Raw genomic sequence first — 20,513 nt, forward strand, 5'->3', positions numbered from 1 at the left:
GATTTCTAACAATACCGTCGCGAGATGCCTCGTAATTGACGAGCAGGGGATGCGGCTGAAATTCTTGGTCCATTTGTATAATAATACTACTTGTCTAATTTATTATTTGGTTTAATTATGAATCTTTCAACGTAGTCTTGGGGGGTTTTGATGACGAAGTCGGCGGTGGGGTTAATGACGGCGTTTTTAATTCGCTTGTCATAATAGCGTTTTAGTTCCCTGTATCGCTTTCCGCCACAATTGATACACAACTGTGATTTTCCTCTTACACCGACGTGGCAAACCAAGCACGGGAGGGGGCCAAGAGAACCATTACGAACGCTTTGTAAATGATACCCGCAGAATTCACCTCTACATGATTTATTGCACGGGGTTGTCGACCCAATCATCAACCATTTGCAGTGATTCATTATACTATATTCTTTCATTTAAATACTTGTTTTAATTATATGGATGAGTTCGAGAGATTGGCAGCAATTAAGCCCCGGAAAAATATTAGGTTTAATCTCGATAGAGTCCTCAAGGACACACCAAAAGCGTTAATAAACGATAAAACCCTGTTGAGTAAAATACGCGATTGTATCAATGAATTCAAGCGTGATGGCGCATCTCACAGTTGGTCAACATTTCGAATTGATGGCATTGTTGATGCTACCATGAACGACAACCGCGCAGCAATGATAATATCACAACTTGACGGTAAAAGGTATTTCTTCAGAGTAAAATTCATTGTCCGGGTGGAATCAGGCGATTGGATCATGCGTGATAAATTTGAACCAGTTCTCAGCGACAAGAAAACAGTCACTGTCAGCCGCGACTCCAAGCCGGGGTTGTTAACCGGAATTGACAAACCATACTATGAACGAGCGTATCCTGAAACAGCAGTTGTTTATGGAATATACCCGTTAAATAAGAAACCTGATATCGGAAAACTGAAACCGATGAAACAGTCAACTGGGATAAATTGTGTAGCAGAACGAATAATAGAGCATTTTACAAATGCATGTCGAGGAAACAAATTGACTGATTTACGACGTAGCAAAATCAACCAGTGGGAACTAACCGTAAAAGAGCGTGGAGCAACCATCAGCGACATAGCGAGATTAGAAACATCGCTGAGATTTCCAATAACCGTTACAACGATAACCGGTGAAGTATTATACGAATCGAAGTATAAATCGAAGGGAGCCCCAATCAAAATTATTGATCATAACGAACACGCATGGACGCCCGTGATCACAATATTTCCACGGGATAGAACAGTAAAGTATATCCCCGAAGAATTCCTGGGAGAACAATTCTCCAAGGACGGTTTTCTCGCGGAGAGGAAACTATTTGATGCTATTGCCTACTTGTGTAAAAACGACCCTGTATCAATGTGGTTACTTCGCAGCGCTGAAAACGATGCGGATACCTTTGATCAGTTTGTAAGACCAAACGGTGAATTATATCGCACTGAAGCATTTCACAACAGGATGAAAAAAACCGCCATAGAATTTGAGGAGCATGATGAACAACTGCTAACAAATTGTTTTACGATTCCATCGGTTGTAGCTCATGTTGCAGCAAGGAAAAATGCGTGGAGACCAACGCGCAGAGAATTTCTACCGGATGTACAATCCAGTTGTTTGGAATACTATCACGGTGGACTATGGAACACTGAATACAACCGCGACGCTATGATCTCGGTTGATATGGTTGCCTGTTATCCAGCGAGTTTTCTCGGGTATGGATCCGCCGCTGAGTACTTTAGACGATTTGGACACCCCAGTCATGAAATGATTCGTGTTGCTATTAATGGACCACTGCCTGATTTTGATTTAACCGGATTCGCTCGCATAGTATCATTTGAATTCGCGGCAGGACTCCATCGCTGTTGCTATATTTGGATCGGTAGACACATGGCTGAAAAGAGATGGCTGCCAATAGCGCTGCTACGGTATATGATTGATTGTAGCATGCTAGTTTCGTTGATTGTCAGTGACGCGATTATATCATACCGGGCACAGACTGAAGTCTGGTTACCAGAACCGGAGCGTCTAGATAGCATAATTGACGAGTCCAGAAAAAACATTGATGCCGACGAGGAATATATCATCGAATGGTCCAGGAGGATATTTAACCAACGAAACCGCGAGGCAAAAGATCTCGGTAGAAGAATAATTGGTAAGTTCACACAAGGTGGAAAAAACCACGACTACAAACGATATTGCTCACGGCTGATTATAGATGACGCAGAATATGATTTCGTAATCAAGGACACAGTGGCAAAAAATAGATACGTGAACTGCAAAACAGCTTTCTTGTCCAATGGAACGAGGTTGGGTACAGTTGTTACCTACAGCGATGGAGACAGCCCGGCGTATCCACATTTGAGGGCGTCTATGCTGGGATATGCCGCTATCAATTTATTCTCGATGATAAATAGATTCCCCGATACCGCGGTTAGAGTAGCCGTTGATTCGTTTTATGTTGACGTAGCGTATAAAGGAAACGTAGCCGAGTTTACTAGTCCGGACGAGAGTTGGGGTACATGGAGAATTAAAAATGAAATACGACGCGATTATTCCCCGTCAGCAGATGTCACCGTTGAGAACAACTACTTACGCGGTGATAAATTGTCAGAATGGTCTAATGCACCATCGTGTTTTGATCCAATTTGTAGACACAAGACGGTTTATTTAAGCGGCTGTGGCGGGTCAGGAAAGACGACTCGGGCAATTGAATTATTTCGAACGCGGGCAAGTATAATCGTGCTTTACACCGACCCATAGACTAGCGCGAGAGATAAAACAACGAAATGTTGACGCCGTTACTTATCACAGCTTTTTTCGATACAGCGGCGGTGAGTGGACTCCTGATCGAATGGGTGAAAAATTTATTCCCGACATTATCATCTGGGATGAGATATGTACTGTTTCGTTAGATACTTTACAAATGTTTCTTGAGTGGTTGCTGCGCGCGAATACAGCGGTAATCATGTGTGGGGACCATGGCCAACCACCACCATTTGTCGGCGAGGGTCCACATGATTGGTTAAGGGGTTTTGTGGACTATTATGAAGAAACCGATACTGATTACCGAGCACTTGATGAACAACTGCGCGAGGTTAAGAAATTAATCAGATTACAGCCGGATAGAATTCAATGTGAAATAATTCGCGAGGTGATTCCGGAAACGCCGTTAAATGAATTCTGGGAAACATGGAGACCAAACGATTTGATTGTAGCGAGTAGAAAGATAGTCAGAGACACACTTCAGCGGAAGTTGTTTACGTTGCATAAGGAAAAGTTTCCAACGCGTCCAGTGCCGTTATGTTATAGACCCGCGGACACACGGCGGCAGAACATTGAAGTTGAAATTCCAGGTCGGACAGAAAAACAAATTCTCGTGCTGAATGATATCGTGCTCGTTGATATCAGCGTCGTCGAGGACGCGCTACGTGCTGATAAATCCCCGTGGACGCTAGGATACGCAACAACAATACATTCCTCGCAGGGACTAACCATCACGGACACAATTGTTTGGATAGTTGATAATCGCATCGAATGGTCGAATCTAGTCTATCTTGCAGTGTCCAGAGTACGAAGGATAAATCAGCTTCGAAGAATTGTTATTGACGAAGCCACCGACGAAGCCGGCGACAAAGTCACCATCGATGCAAGCGTCATTGATAGAAAACTCTCGGGTTACCGCCAACAGGATAAAAAAAAACAGCGGCGTTTTGATATTGATGCCGAATTAATAATCTCGCTACGACAACAACAGAATAATCACTGCGCGAGTTGCAATTGTATAATGAGTTGGCGTTATTCGGATAAAGACACTCGCCAATTTACCGTGGATAGGATCGATAACAGTCTCGGTCATGTCAAAAACAATGTGAGGTTGACCTGTCTTGAGTGTAATAGACGCAACGGCGCTAGTTAAGACCACGCGGGGGTAATTGAGTATCGTTAGGTATCACTTGTAGTTGCTCGCGTGTAAATCCGCGCTGAGGAGCAGTTGAATCCAGTCTATAGATCGGTGGTCTACCAGTTGATCGTGTTATCGTTGATATGTTATGCGTGGTAACACTCCAAATAGGATCGGTAGCCCTTTTTTTACCGCCTTCAAGCTCTCCTGGTTCATATAGATATCTAACAGTGACATCGCCAAGAATCGGCTTAGAAACGCTATTTATTTTTAATTTTCCGGGTATATACTCGTATTTAATCGCGTCGCTGGGCTTCATGTTGATTACTCGGGTAATCTCGTTATTTAACGCTGCAATTACACCTGGCAACCTTTTAACCCATTCACGAGATCGTTTTTCTTGGATGAATTCCTTCGCGTATTGATATCCAAATAACCGTTCAGCGAGAGTCCGATTGAATCGTTCAACAATTGCCTGATCACGATGTAGCGCAGTATGACCTCGTCGTATCGCGACGCTATGATGTTTCAGCGTTGATAAAACAGCGCCGCGAAATTCACTACCAGGATCAACTTGTAATAGATTTGGCCAGCGCAGAGGACCTCTTCGATAAATCCGCTCAAACGCATCGGCTACTTCAGTTGCTGACTTTGTTTTCAACGGTTCCGCTTGTTTGTATCGACTCGCAACATCAACTACGGTTAGCGCGTATTTGTAACCGTTGTCATGCGGCAGAAATAGTATATCAGCCTGATGAACTTCATTAGGTACGCTGACATCAAAGCGCGAGAAGTTGATTTGTTTAGGCGGTGGTAGATAGATTTGCCATATAGCCTGTTTGGATAACCAATTAGCCGCAGTGGTCTTTGTTACCTTTGCAGCGCTTGCAAGCTTACCAATTGCGGCCTTCCCCTTCCAGTATCCTCTCGGAGAATAATAGATGGAATCCATCGTTTTTCTTGGATGATTGTTATTAATTACCAGTGCCAATCATTAATTTACCTTTCATAGCCGATTTTACCAACCATGAGGCCAATTTTTCTTTGACGGATTTATCAGGAATAGCATTTAGCGCGTGAATTAATTTTACATCCGCGATATGACGCTGTTGCAGATCGCTACTTTTGTAAGCAACATCATGAGCATGACACGCCTTATCGATAGCGTTTATTGGATACTCACCGGGTTTGGGCTGATTTTGATCATCGAGTCTAATATCTAATCGTGTTCCGGGGCCACAGTAGTTATATCCTGGGAGGTGTTTTTCTCCTGGATACTTTGCCCACGGTGTTCCGGGGAGTTTTGCCAATTTGGCTGCGATGTCACCTCCTCGCTTTTTTTTAAAACATCTCCGGGTCTAATAGAAATAAATCTAAATTTCTTTGTACCGCATTGTACACACTTACCAGTAAGCGCCGATCTGTTATTTCTTGTCGTAACGGTTATCATATCATTTGTGCCAGTACGCACTCTACACTTCACACAATATAGATCCATAATTTATGTATAGAGATATGAATATAATTGATTTTTCGGCGACTAAAACAAGAGAACCAGTTAAGCATGTTGCAGCGTTACCAAACTCGATCCGGATGATTATCATCGGACCATCTGGATCCGGCAAGACGCAATTGTTACTCAATTTAATAATGAGATGGATGAAGTGGGATAAGTTGTATTTGGTTGCTCCTAGCGTAGATGATCAACGATGCTACGAGGTGTTGAAAGATTTCAACGAGAATGCATCAGCGATCGCTAAAAAGAATGTTATTGAGTTTATTACGGATATCAATGATGCACCGGGTATTGATGATATTGATGGCGACGTTAACAATCTAGTCGTGTACGATGATGTTATGTTAGACAATCAAAAGAACCCAGCTAGGATATTTTCCAGAGGCAGGCATAAAAACACTGACGTGATATATGTCACTCAACGATACACTCAGATTCCAAAAGTAATCAGAGATAACTGCAATATTCTTGCTGTATTCAACGGCGTTGATACACACACGCTACGAAATATTTGGCAGACATGGTGCGGCGGTGACATGGACTTTAATGTTTTTCGAAACTTTTTTAGTCATGCTCAGTCGACCCCACATGGATTCATAACGAAAAATTTACATGATCCTCGGACACGATATCGTATCGGACTTGACCAAATATTCGGTTAGTTGTAAATAATTTTCATTGTAAATAACCTCTTAGCAGCAGAGGGGGCAATGACATCGACGCGGTCGTCGACGTGCTTACCGGACGCTGACGACGCTGGGAATCGGCGCGCAGAAGGTGTTAATTAAACCAAATGACGACGCGACGATCCCCCAACGACGTCGTCGTTTTTTTTTTACCAGGCGCTGACGACACTAGATCGTTGAGTTGCAGAAAGTAATAATTAAGCAAAATAACGATTGGACAAAATGTCCGATTCGCCCCCTCTGCTGCTAAGTCAATGTTTGTCATTGGCCATTATTACAATGCGACATGTAAGTTTTGGTGGTTTTATATTTTACTATTTTAATAACATGTTTATGGGGAAGCCTGGTAGCATGTATGATATAATTAGGTTCATGGAACACTCAGATTAGGGCAGACTTTACCAGCCGTTTTGTAGCCGAAATTTCGGCACATACATATAAACAAAAAACGATTTCAACCTTGTCAGACTCGTAATTCAAGGTGTGCAGGTTCTATAAGTGCCAAGGCCAACATGGCAGGGCTCCCGCAAAATTATGTCCAGGGTGGATGAGAGGTGGCAAATATATAGTGGCAGCTTTCTGTTTAATGGATGTGAGGCAAAACATGTTTCGAAGTGAAGGGGAGGGGCGGCAAGGGAGGTGTGCAAGTTCCGCCATAATTAAGGGAAAGGCGCCCATGGTCCTGTTCATGTACCTTTTCTTCAGAATGGCACCTAAGTCCCATTTCCTCATTAACATCCGCTCCGTGGCCTCACTGGTTAGAGCGTCCGCCTATGATGCGGGAAGTCGCTGGTTTTAACGTTGGCCGAGTCATACCAAAGACTTATAAATAATAAAAAAAATAGTACTAGCAGTTGCCTGGCATGGCGCTCAGCATTAAGAGGTTAGTGTTAGGACTGGTTGGCCTAATGTCTGGATATTGTGACTGGGTGGGTATCTCAACGTCTACGGCATGACATAAACTGGCACATTGCAGACATCGAAGCGGTATGATTGAACAATTGTAAAAAGCTTAGTTACAAATCTCAATCAGACACACAAGCAAACACACGACCCTTTTTGAAAATACAATAAAATATCAGTATCAGAACTAATTTATATTAAATATTTTTTTTGTTGCAGATATTAATGAATGCGATAGCGGTTCCTGTAAAGGTAATTCAACGTGTGAAAATCTACCTGGCTACTATACGTGTCTCTGCTCCAATGGCTTTATTTATAACGAGACGGCTCGAGACTGCACAGGTAAGATCGATACAATGTGAGGTTATTAATTGAATAAAACTCGACACATAGCTCATATCTAATTAAGCGACAGACAAAAAATAAACAATGAACATAAATAAAAATGCCCCATAAGATACTTACTGTGCATGTTTTAAAGGAAGGGCAAAGATATTTACTATAAGGAAGCTTATGGGCAATTTTTAATTACGTTTGTAACATGTAAACATTTGTTTATTTGAACATTGTATTGCATTTCTTAACTCTAGACCAAAAGTCATCGGGTTATCCTTGGCCAGCATCATAATATGCTATTTGTGAAGGATAATTTTAGTTTGGCAATCTATACTCTTTTAATTTAAAAAAAAAGAATTTGCAATGGAAACTGTAAAGTCCCAATTAATGCATCGTTGGGTTCATGTAGCAATCCAATTAGAGAGAGATTGACAAAACTTTTCTACCAAATTCCTTCAAACACTTAAAACAAGAATGACGCATACACTTACTCGTTACTGTAATTATGTACACAAATGCTATTTACAATAGTGTATCACACGAACGTACACGCCCACATACACACACACACACACACACGTTAAGTTTTAACACAATCACCACAAATAATACTCCCCCTCCCCAAAAAAAGATATCACTGTATAACTTATCTATTGTCATCTACTGATGGGACATATTATATTCGATGATAAGATACTAACTGTTAAGAATTTATACACAAACCATAACAATTTATATTTTTGGTCGTATGAATTTATTGTTGTAGAAGAAACTAACTAAATGCCGAAGTTGTTGTCGCGTGTAATTAACGTTACACTAACCTAAATTTAGCAGAATGATTTAGCGCGCAACAAGCTGAATCAGCACTATAAGCATGCTCCTAGTAAAAGTGTATGGACAGACAAATATATGGATGCTGAGTTCATCGATGTTTTACGTGCGTAACCGAGAACTGTTGCTCTTCTTCAACAATATCCCAATATGAAACTAGGTGATTCCTGTCAACCAGCACAAATCCCAAAACCTGTCACATTAAAATTGCTTTTCATCAAAATGAGGTTAGAAACAAGGTTTCTTCGATGCGCTGAGAAAGAGGTCCAATTTCGGCTACAAAACCAAGTCAAGAAAATATCCCGTGGGGGTAATACTTCATGCTGTTACAAATCACATTGAAACATATTTTCTTTTGATGGAAAACTTTACCTCGAGAACACATTGTTTGCTCTTGAACATCCTATCTTTACTATGAAGTAGAAGAAAGTTAAAGCTATAAAAAATATCTCTATATATGCTCCGTCTATCCGTGGCAAATGTCCACTGTTTCATGCCTTTTTGCAATTGTAACGTATGTTCACCGCCCTACTTCAATCCCGACTTGGGGAACCTCAGATAGGTTAAATATGTATTCTCCTTTTGCAAACTTGTTTACACATTGGTAAGAATGCTCCAAAGGCCTAGTGGTTAGAGCGTCCGCTTTGGATGCGGTAGGTCCTGGGTTCGAACCCCGGCCGGTGCATATCCAAGATTGATAAATTGGTACTAACAAATGCCTTGCTAGGCCCTCAGCAATTAAGAGGTTAGTTTTAGGACTGGTCGGCCTGGTGTCAGGATCATATGACTGGGTGGGACATCATGCTAGATGTTTGCGGCATGATCCCCCAGTGCCAGACATCAATATGAACTGCCACGCCACAGACATCGTAGCGATATGACTGAAAAGTTGTTAAAGCTACAATTACAAATCCATACCACACACACACACACACACACACACACACACACACACACACACATTGGTAAACAATTTCTTAAAAGATAACATATACTGCATATACTATATTTGTACTCAAAGTCTCACAGGGCAGGAGCCAAAACACTTTAATCTCTACTATATAATTATCACAACAGCAACATATGTACCTAATTAGAAGAATTTGCACTCATCTGTTTTAGACTAGAAAGGGTTAAGGGTAGACGATATAGGATTTAACGGCACTTCAGCCAAATTCTGACCATATAGTGTTCATTACGTTTATGTATTCGTACAACGGGGCTAATACCATAACGAAACGGATACCAAGGCAACAATAATTTCTCCATTAGTCGCCTCTTTTGAGGAGAACCGGGTTTATTCTACATTTCGAACGGCGCAGAAGACAGACAGACAGACAATGGGATATAATCTGTTATATTCCATGCTAACATATCGAGATGACAAATAAATATATAACATATGTCGAACATGAAACAATATTTTAAAAACACTCATATCAGAACGAAAATAAACTTTTGTTTGCAGAGATAAATGAGTGTGACAGCGTTCCATGCCCCGATGGTGCTACATGCTTGGATTTAGTCGATGCATACAACTGCACGTGTCCTGCTGGCTATGTCTACAATTACACCAATAATTCGAATACATGTCATGGTATGCGGTATTCCCTTCCATCCCCTCTCTCTCCCTCTCTTTCTCTCTCTCTCTCTCTCTCTCTCTCTCTCTCTGAATTACAGAGTCCAATTTGGATATTACATACATATAATAATTTGGACGGTTGAAGTGTATTATGATACAGTTATCTTGCCATAAAGAAAGAACAGACGCATTCAGTAAATGCTGTCATCGCCTTATATTCAACTTCTGAAGCATACAATATATGTTTAACAATATATATATATATATATATATATATATATATATATATATATATATATATATATATATATATATATATATATATTCAGTTTCTAGACTGCCTTACTGTTTAGGAGATATTTACAAATGTGAAAGAATGCCTGGGTAGTTTTAAGTATTGTTGTTTACTTTGATTTTCAAAGATTTTATGTTCACGACATTTCTCTTGATGTGCATTATTACGAATCGATGGTCTTAAGTAAGTGATAGAAAAAAGTGAAAACCAACACATTTTGTAAAAATTCAATAAATAATTTATTTCCCTAGAATACAAAGTAAAAATGTAAAAATAACTTACGGTATTGCGAATTAAATCGAAAATGATCATATCATTTCTATCACAAGTCCTAATATTGAAAGTTCTAAATAAACTTTAGTGATGCTTCAAAAGTATTCCAACGCTGGAAATATTGATGTACTTTTGGTAGCCTCTGTTGTAATGATGTGCAAACAATCTTTTGTTCAATCACAATAAAACAGTCAAAGAATGTCTTTATTTTAATTTCACTATGACTCCATGCATTTATCTCCAAGAATGTTTTTTTTTTTTTCAGAACACTTTGTATGTCCTCAGAAGAACCGCTTGAATTAAATAATTTGAATAACTTAAGTCCAGCCCAAATGAAATACAGGACACAACAATAATGCTACCGATTTTGCTCAGATCTTAAAACACGAATGCATAATTTGCCCCGTAACAATAATATATAGTCCTCTATCTGACCTCAGGTCACATCTAGCGTAAAAATTATTTTGCCTAATGGAAAATTTCATTCAAATTGTTCCAAATGTATACAATATAAAATATTGGTTTAGAGTTAGAAGGTCTTTTACTCAAATTATAAAATAGAATGTTGTATACAACAGGTAGGCCAGGTATATTTATAGGGGATTTCCAATAACCTAGACCCAGACCCAAATAAATATGTTTCCTTCTATTGATAATGATCTCAATATTAAACCAATATTCACTTAGAAAATATTGGCCATGTACTAGTTGTTTACAGAATTAAAAACAAATCAGTGATTCAAATCAGGTAGAAAATTTCTTTGTTTCGAAGTAGTGGTTTTACCGGAATTGCGCAATATTCAGATTTAATAGTGATGTATTAAGAAATAATTTTTGTTGGGCTTTTAAACACTTTGACGTCAAGGTGGTGTTTTTTTTCTGTCGTTACCAGTTGGAGTTAAATTTGAAGTTTTCTTCAAATTATTTGGATCCTAAGAGATTAATTCTTTCCTCTGGGAATATTTAAGTGCTCGTACAGAATTCTTGGATAAAAACATTTACTGAAATGGTACTTGGAATTCAAACACCGGAATATTATTTTATGTGGTTCAACAAAGAATTCTAGACACATAAGCACTATACTGGCTGTAGTATAATTCATCGCCTTCCGTTTTGGATTTCGTCGGGACTCGAACTCAAATTCATTAGAACATTTTATTACTTGGAATTTTTAATTCTTGGACTATTCTTGTATTATTTCTGGATTTGATTCGTAAAACCGTAAGTTCCATTTTTCATTTTTACTTTGTTTTTCTAGAGAAATAAAGTATATGTTAAATTTTAAAAAGCTTGTTGTCTTCACTTTTTTCGTGTTACTGTTTATGAGAGCCTAACGAAGTAACGCATAAGTGAAATCTTTAAATGAAATCACAACGTGAGTCAATTCCGTTTTCACACACACAAACACACACACACATATATACACACATATATATATATATATATATATATATATATATATATATATATATATATATATATATATATATATATATATAGAGAGAGAGAGAGAGAGAGAGAGAGAGAGAGAGAGAGAGAGAGAGAGAGATAGTGTAATGTCAGCTTTGATCAATCTAGATTTACATTTAAAAGGGTTGCCGCTGTAACTAATTTGGTACAGAGTGAGCCTAGTGATAGAAGGGTTGCGGGTTCGATACCTACCCAGGCCAGTATGATTGGGATTTCTCTATGTTTTATTGCGGGGGTGGGTGAAGGTTCTTCGGTTCCATTTCTTAGGCATGACATAGACAATAATATTGAAATTGTTATTAAAACACCAACCACCCAACCAACCAACCGACCATATTATTTAAATGAAACAGTCGTACACAGTATCCTTTTGAAATTGTTCCTTTGCAGATATTAATGAGTGCGATCACAGTCCTTGTGAAGGTAATTCCACTTGTGAGAACAGCCTGGGCAGCTATGAGTGTCTCTGCTCCACTGGTTTTATTTATAATGAGACTGCTGGAGACTGCACAGGTAAGATGTACACACACTATGACGGTATACTTGATTTCAACGCGACACACATATGCTATCATAAAAAGCCTGTTTGTTTTATCAACTAGCGAGATCATTAAGATATAGTAAAGAACTGAAACAATGTCCATGGCTAGCCATGGTAAATGGCATTCCTTTATGCTTTGTCCTTTTGTACCGCATGCTCACCGCCTTCCTGCAGCACCATCTTTTCTAGAAACGTAGGGTTGGTAGCTCAGGCCCCTCGAGCATGTAGTTATCACAAGGGCAACGTATGTACTAACATTTGGAGACTTTCCACCGCGCTGTTTTGGACTATTGGATGGCGTGTTTCAATATATTCAGCTAACGTGTCGTAATGAATATGCATACACCAAATATAAATACATGGAAGCAGATGCATACTCTATTTTCTTATTAAAACGTCCAACGTCTTGAATACAAACAGTACCATGTTGTCTAAATAAATTGGAAATGAGCGAGTAGATTACTACAAAAGTAATACCCAATATGGTACGGTTTATATAAATCAATGTTTACAGAAGGTAAATGTGAATTTATAGTACTTTTAAAAACAAAAACCCCGTCCCTCCCTACAAAAAACATAAATATTTTTTTTTGGTATAAAACCGTTTGCGCAAGTCTCACTGATATGTATATTCACACATCAAAATGATGATTTGATCACAGAATAAAATGGAACAAATTGTGCACATGGTTACACAACAATATACATTATGTAAAATTTAAACATCGTGTCTCTCCGTTGTAAATGAATATAACGTTGTAAACCTGATTTGATAAACTCTTTGCAGAAAGATGGAAAAGAACTACCCAAAGGTATAGAATATTCTTTAGAGAAAAAAAATTGGCAAAATTATTTATTCATTTTTTTATAACTGCCAATATCGAAATGAAACGCACGATAATGTACTGGCTTGGAGCATGATTGTTCTCAAACATTTTATAAATCTTACCCGTAAGAATATCCTCTGATAATGATTTATCTGTCTTATCCGGTAGAACTATACATTCATTTAAAATGGTTTTCCGTTTTGTCTGCAATTCTTATCTGATAGAGTTATACAGTCATTCAAAGGATATTCTGTGTTGTCTGTAATTCTTATCATTTAGACCTATCCATTCATTCAAAAGGAGACCGCTCCAGTGGCTTAGTGGTTGGAGCATCCGCCTCGGACGTGGTAGGCCGGGGTTCGATCCCCGGCCGAGTCACACCAAAGACTTAACAAAAATGCTACTAACAGCTGCCTCGCTTGGCGCTCAGCATGAAGAGGATAGTGTTAGGACTGGTCGGCCTGGTGGCAGGATAATGTGACTGGGTGGGACATCATGCTACATGTCTGCGGCATGATGCCCCAGTGCTAGACATCACATAAATTGCCACACTGCAGACATCTTAGCTATATGACTGAAAAATTGTTAAAGCTACGTTCAAAATCCTAATTACACACACACATTCAAAAGGATATTCCGTGTTGTCTGTAATTCGCATCATTTAGACCAATACATTCATTTAAAAAGATCGTACGTGTTGTCTGTAATTCGCATCATTTAGACTAATACATTCATTCAAAAAGATCGTACATGTTGTCTGTAATTTGTATTGAATCAAAAATATATTCTGTGTCGTCTGCAATTCGTGTAATTTAGTCCTATCCAATCATTCGAAAGGATATTCCGTATTGTCTGTAATTCGTATCCCTTAGACTTATACATTCATACATTCATTCAAAAGGATATTCCTTGCTGTTTGTAATTCGTATCATTTAAACATATATAATCATTCAAAAGGATATACTCTATTAGTAGTGAAGGGGGATACATTACGTACAATGGAAATTAGCATTACAGACCCCCTTGGGAACATATACGTACAATGGAAATTTAACATGGCGAAAAATCGTGGGAACATATACGTACAAGGGGAATTAACATGGGAATAAATCGTGGGATACTATACGTACAAGGGGAATTTAACATGGGAATAAATCGTGGGTCAATATACGTACAAGGGGAATTTAACATGGGATTTTTTTTTAAATTTTAAAATTTTTTTTTAAATTTAAATTTTTAAATTTAAATTTAAAAAAAGGGTAGGCAATGAAAGGCTATCTCTTTTCGAGAAATATGGTTGGCCCTGAAAAGGGCCTTTGGGTTTATGTTAATGTATTCATTAACATAAATGGCACCGCATTGGTCTTCTTCTTGTCCTTAGGCTGCGTCTCACTGTTGGCCCGTAAATTAGGACTCTTTTCAGGCATCCTTGTCTTTCAACGTAGATCCTACGTATCCACAGGCTGGTGTTTGTCCTGTGGACAACGGTCCACTTGGATCGGACATACATGAGCAAGTCTGTCCGAAACATCATGGAAGACACAAGGGTGGATGACTCGACTGTGGTCCACATCTTGAAGCGACGAGAACAGGTGAATCAATGCACTGAACTGCGCTTATTTATAGGCAGAGGTAGGATTGAAACGGATTGAGTTCATTCACCAATCCTAACACGCGTTACAAAATTCAGTCAGCCCGCATCCAATCCGAAGAGAGCAGTCTGTGACGTCACGTAGTCTGTATAGATTCGCTAGCGCTTGTGTGTAGTCAATCTATGCGACAGTGATTCAACGTGACGGAAACTCAGAAAACGATCCAATGGGGTGCACCAACAGGGGAGACCACCCAAGGGAACCCGGACTTACTTTCAGAAGAGGTGAATTGGGATTTTGTGGATTTTCTCTCCTCGCAAGAATTTGTTCCGCAACCTTCGTTACCTTCTTCATTACCGCAAGTGGAGAATTTTAGACAGAGACAGAAAGAAGAATTGGAGAAATTTATACAACGACTAAAGGAAGCGGAACAGGCTTTTCTCCTACAGCAACAGCAACAAGAAGAAGAGGTAAGAAAAAAACAACAGCAACAACAGCAAGAAGAAGTAGCAGCAAAGAAACAAGAGGGTGAAAATCAAACGGTCACGGTACTGTTGGACATTTTAGCGGAGTTAAGAAGTCTGAAACAAATGTATCAGACTTCTTTATCACGACCGAAGAGAATACGACCTTCCCGAGCCAAACACGTCAACCCTGTGACTAAGCCTACCGTACCACCCTTAGTGATTTCAACCCAATCATTATCATCATCATCAACATTACGCAGTCCAGAAGTAGGCCTTGGCCGTGGCAAAGGCATAAGGCAGTTAAAGTTGATTGCTTAAACTCACCCCTACATCATAAAGAGAAAAAAAGGCCCTTTTCAGGGCCACCCACATTTCTCGAAAAGAAATACAATTTCAATTTGCCAATAACTCAAAAAAAACCACCCGTTTTACCCTTATAGTACGTGTCTGTGTATGAGTGCGTGAGTGTACGTTCTTATTTTAAAATCATAACTAAAAGACTCTTACCTTATATCATTCATTTATTCTTTTATCCATTTTTTTTACAATCTAATTCACAATTCTCAACACAACACTTTAATAAAAAGTTCATTGACTTCTTCTTTCTCCTTGTTTAGTCTCTCTGTTTTTTGAATTTCTTCACCGTCTTTTCCTCATTTTCTTCCCTTCTTCTTTTCTTCTTCTCCTGTTTCTTTGCCTCTTGTAAATATAATTGTCTTTTTTCTTCCTCTTCTTCCTCTGAAGAATCCCTCTCTTCTTCCGAAGAATCCCTCTCTTCTTCTGAAGAATCCCTCTTTTCTTCTGACTCCTCTTGTTTCTTTTTTGGGCAATCTGGAGACCAATGTCCTTTTTCTTTACAATAATAACAGGTATCTTGACTTTTGTCTTTTTTAGTCCCTGTTTTTGTTCTTTTTTGACGGTCTGGACACTCTGAAGACCAATGCCCTTTCTTCTGACAGATATAGCAAGTATCTTGACTTTTATCTCTAAAGGAAGGAGATTAGTCCGTAGGCTGGTCTGAAGAGAATTTTCTAATGACCCCTCGCAAAGCTCTGACGAAACGTTCCATCTGGTTAGTCTCTTCCATCGTTGTGCTCGGCTTGAGAGTGAAATGAATAGTGAAAGGATAAGACACACACCCTTTTATATACGCTGGTCTGCTATGACTATAAAGTAGCTCATGGTGTTTGAACTTGAGTCATTTGACTTTTTGCTTTCAAGATGAAACGATCCCATTCATTCGAGAAGAAAGAAGAAGAAAGTAAGAGGCAGAAACGTGATCTATCGCCTCGAACCAGGGCTGAAATCTTGGCACAGATTCATGCCAGTGATTTTGAAGAGGACATGAGTGAACCAGAATTTGAAACCTCTAAACCAAGTTCACCACCCTTAGTCAACCCTGAAAAATACTATTCCATTCGAGAGACGGAAAAGCGCTCCTCTAGAAAATTTAGAACCACGGCTTACAAATACACGGTGAAGTTTAAAGATTTCAAGTCCGAAGTACCGTTAGAGAAAGCAGAAGGGTTCATCACCGGAGTGTGGGATTCTCTGCTCACTGCACTCAAGCGACAATGTCAACCCAAAGAAGACGATCGCTTGAGACTTTCCATACAACACGACGGTTTGAAATCCCCTGTTTGGATCGAGTTTAGCACCCCTGCAGAATTGACTGCTTCCAAAGTCATGGACAAGATTCAACACGTACAACAATCTAATGATCAGTTTGACATCACCGATGGTAAAGCCACACTGGACATGACCCACGTCTCTCCTCCTCAAGGGACAGGACGCAAAAAGATGTTATTGGTGGACGACCTTCGCAACACCAAAAAGAGTCTCGTCCGAATTCACAACCCTCATGACCAGATGTGTTTAGCCCGTGCCATCGTGGTGGGACGAACCTATGCCAACAAGAACGACACGGTAGAATGGAAAAGTACCTGGAACACTATTCAACGTTCCGACCGAGCCAAACAACGAAACGAAACAGAACTCCTGTTACAACAAGCCGGACTGTCCAAAGACACACCCTGTGGCATTCTTGAGATGCAAAAATTGCAAGATGCCCTAGCTCCACGCTACACCTTGAAAGTGCACCCTCAAGAAATGCGCGGGCCTCTGTTGTTTCGAGGCCAAGATTTTAAGGACGGAAAATACATTCATGTTTATCATCACGATGACCATTTCGATACCATTACCAGTATCACCGGATTCCTGGGATACGGTTATTACTGTGAGAAATGTGACCATGGTTATAACAATCGAGAGCAACACAAGCATTGTGGATCGAAATGCACAGGATGTTTGGCCTCTTAACCCTGTCTGAGCGAAGAACCAGTGCCTTGTTCAACTTGTCTGCGCACGTTTGTCAGCCCTACCTGTTGCCAACAACATTTGAAGACGCAAGGTTCACAGAAAAAATGCGCTTGTCAACTCCTGAGATTGTGCTCTACGTGTGAACAAGTCATACGTACTAATAATACCAAGGCACACGTATGTTCAGGAAAGAAAAAATGTCACATTTGTCACCACATCGTGGACTTGGAACACGAATGTTACGTGCAAAAATACCAACCCCCACCAGAGAAAGAGGACGGTCACAAGAAGAAAGGCAATTTCATCTTTTTCGATTTCGAATGCAATCAAGATACTGGCATTCACATTCCTAATTTCTGCGTGGCTCATCGAGCGTGCGAGAAGTGCATTCAAGAACCTATCTTCAGTCATTGCCCTCACTGCAGCAAGATTCCCGGAGGGCGTGAAAAAATCTTTCGGGGACCAAACACGTTAGCCGATTTTGCCCAATGGGTCTTAGACCCCGTCGACAAGACGTGGAGCCAAGAGGACATCGAACGTTACGGAGATTGTCATCGCCATGCCACAGTGATGGCTCACAATTTCTCCGGATACGATGGACAGTTTCTTCTCAGATACTATACGGAACAAGGTACCGAGCGTCCTAAAGTGACTTTAAACGGAGCCAAAATCATTTTCATGCAAGTGGGACAAGTGCACTTTAAAGATTCGATGAGCTACTTGGCCATGCCTTTGAGCCGAATGCCTAAAACGTTTGGAATGACAGAAATGGCTAAAGGGTACTTTCCACACTTTTTCAATACGGAAGCCAATCAACATGCCGTTCTACCCCATTTGCCTGAGGCTCACTATTACGACCCCGACAACATGCGTACCGAACAACGAGAAGCTTTCTACGCTTGGTACCAGATTCACGCCTCGGACCCTTTCGACTTTCAGGAAGAAATGCTAAAGTATTGTCGTTCCGACGTGGACATTTTACGGCGTTGCTGTGGAAAATTTCGAGAACTGTTCATGGAACACGGAGGGGTCGATCCTTTGAAAGAAGCTTGCACCATTTCCAAAGCGTGTTCCCTAGCGTATCGCCAACGATTCATGCCTGAAAACACCGTGGCTGTCATCAGCCCTCAAACGACCCACTTTGTCAAACGTCAATACTCGGTCAAAGCCTTACGCTGGTTACACTACTTGTGCGACAAGGAAGACAAGTGGATTCAGCATGCCCGCAACGGAGGGGGCGAAAAGACCATCGGAACGTATTCGGTCGATGGTTGGGACTTAGAAAACCCCAAGATCGTGTACGAGTTTAACGGTTGCTTATTTCACGGATGTCCTGTTTGTTACCCTGACCGTGGCACTAAAAATCAGTTTTTGCAACGAACCATGGAAGACTTGTACCAGGACACTTGTCAGCGACGCCTAAAGTTAGAACAGCAAGGATACCAAGTGGTGGAAATGTGGGAACACGAGTACGATCACCGTATGAAAACCGATCCCGAGTTTAAACGCCTCGTGGAAAGTTACCAGTTCATGGACCCGCTGAACCCGAGGGATAGTTTGTACGGAGGAAGGACCAATGCCACTTGTTTGCTGTACCAAGCCGACGAAGAGAAAGGAGAAGAAATCAAATACTTGGACGTGTGTTCGCTGTATCCCTACGTGTGCAAATATTGTCGCTTTCCTGTAGGGCACCCGCAATTGCTGACGGAACACATCGACCTGAAAAACATTCGACAATACGAAGGCTTGATCAAGTGCAAAGTTTTGCCTCCCACGAACCTATACCATCCCGTCTTACCTCACCATTGTCAAGGCAAACTGATGTTTCCCTTGTGCCGTACTTGTGCCGAAACGTGCAACCAAGACCAGCCTTGTTATCACAGCCAGGAAGAACGGGCCTTGACGGGAACCTGGGTCAGCGTAGAATTGTTCAAAGCTTTGGACATGGGATACCAACTGTTAGAAGTGTACGAAATTTGTCACTTTCCCAAGACACAACAATACCACAAGGGTGACCCCAGTCAGAAAGGCATTTTCGCCGACTACGTGGATGCCTTTTTGAAACTGAAGCAAGAAGCCAGCGGCTATCCTTCCTGGTGTCACACTCCCGAAGACCAAATACAATTCAAAGAGAAATACTACGAACAAGAAGGCATCACTTTAGACCACATCGAGAAAAACGAAGGCAGGCGGTCGTTTGCCAAAGTGATGTTAAATTGCTTGTGGGGTAAAATGGCACAACGACCGTGTTTACCGAAGACGGAATATTTGACAGAACCTTCCCGCTACTTCCAGATGATTCACGACAAAACCAAATACATGAAACACGTGGACGTCGTTCGAGAGAATTTGATCTTGGTCAATTACGAAGAAGATCTGGACTTTGTACAAGACGACCCTTTTGGAAACGCCATCATTGCGGCTTACGTGACAGCCCATGCTCGCTTACAATTGTACGAAGCTTTAGAACTGTTAGGGGAACGCGTCCTGTACTTTGACACGGACAGTTGCATTTACATCCATCACCCGATTCAACATCACCCTAACATCGAAGGAGACCGTTTAGGAGCCTGGACAGACGAGCATCCCGACGACAAGATTCTAAGTTTCGTCAGTGGCGGTCCCAAAAATTACGGCTACGAATACCGGGACAAACAAGGAGAAGTGCACACGACGTGCAAAGTGAAAGGACTGACTCTGAATTATCGTACCAGTCGAGTGGTCAATTTTGGGGTATTGAAAGAAGCCTTGCAATCGGGAGAGGATGGAAACTTTAAAGTGACCACCTATCAACCGAACAAGATTGTACGTTTACCCACTCACCACATCGTCAGTCGACCCTTGGAAAAAGTCTATCAAATTGTATACCAGAAGCGAGTTCGACTTCCCAATCATTTCACCTTACCGTACGGTCACGTCGGTATTGGTCTGTATATAAAAAAGGAACCCTAGGCAAGATC

At 40.6% G+C, this 20,513-nt stretch overlaps 1 protein-coding gene across 1 annotated transcript in view; it reads left to right on the plus strand.

Moving 5' to 3' along the window:
* The window catches only part of LOC149800383 (furin-like), a 94,580-nt gene that overhangs the window by 57,289 nt on the left and 16,778 nt on the right, over window positions 1–20,513 (plus strand). Inside the window, exons 19-21 of the mRNA XM_089958409.1 lie at window positions 7,240–7,362; window positions 9,656–9,784; window positions 12,198–12,320. Of these exons, the coding sequence (XP_089814535.1) occupies window positions 7,240–7,362; window positions 9,656–9,784; window positions 12,198–12,320 (375 nt within the window). The remainder of the gene's footprint in view (window positions 1–7,239; window positions 7,363–9,655; window positions 9,785–12,197; window positions 12,321–20,513) is intronic.

This window comes from Sinohyriopsis cumingii, chromosome 5 (genome assembly GCF_028554795.1).
Source record: "Sinohyriopsis cumingii isolate HCF-2022 chromosome 5, ASM2855479v2, whole genome shotgun sequence".
In the NCBI taxonomy this organism is placed as follows: domain Eukaryota; kingdom Metazoa; phylum Mollusca; class Bivalvia; order Unionida; family Unionidae; genus Sinohyriopsis; species Sinohyriopsis cumingii.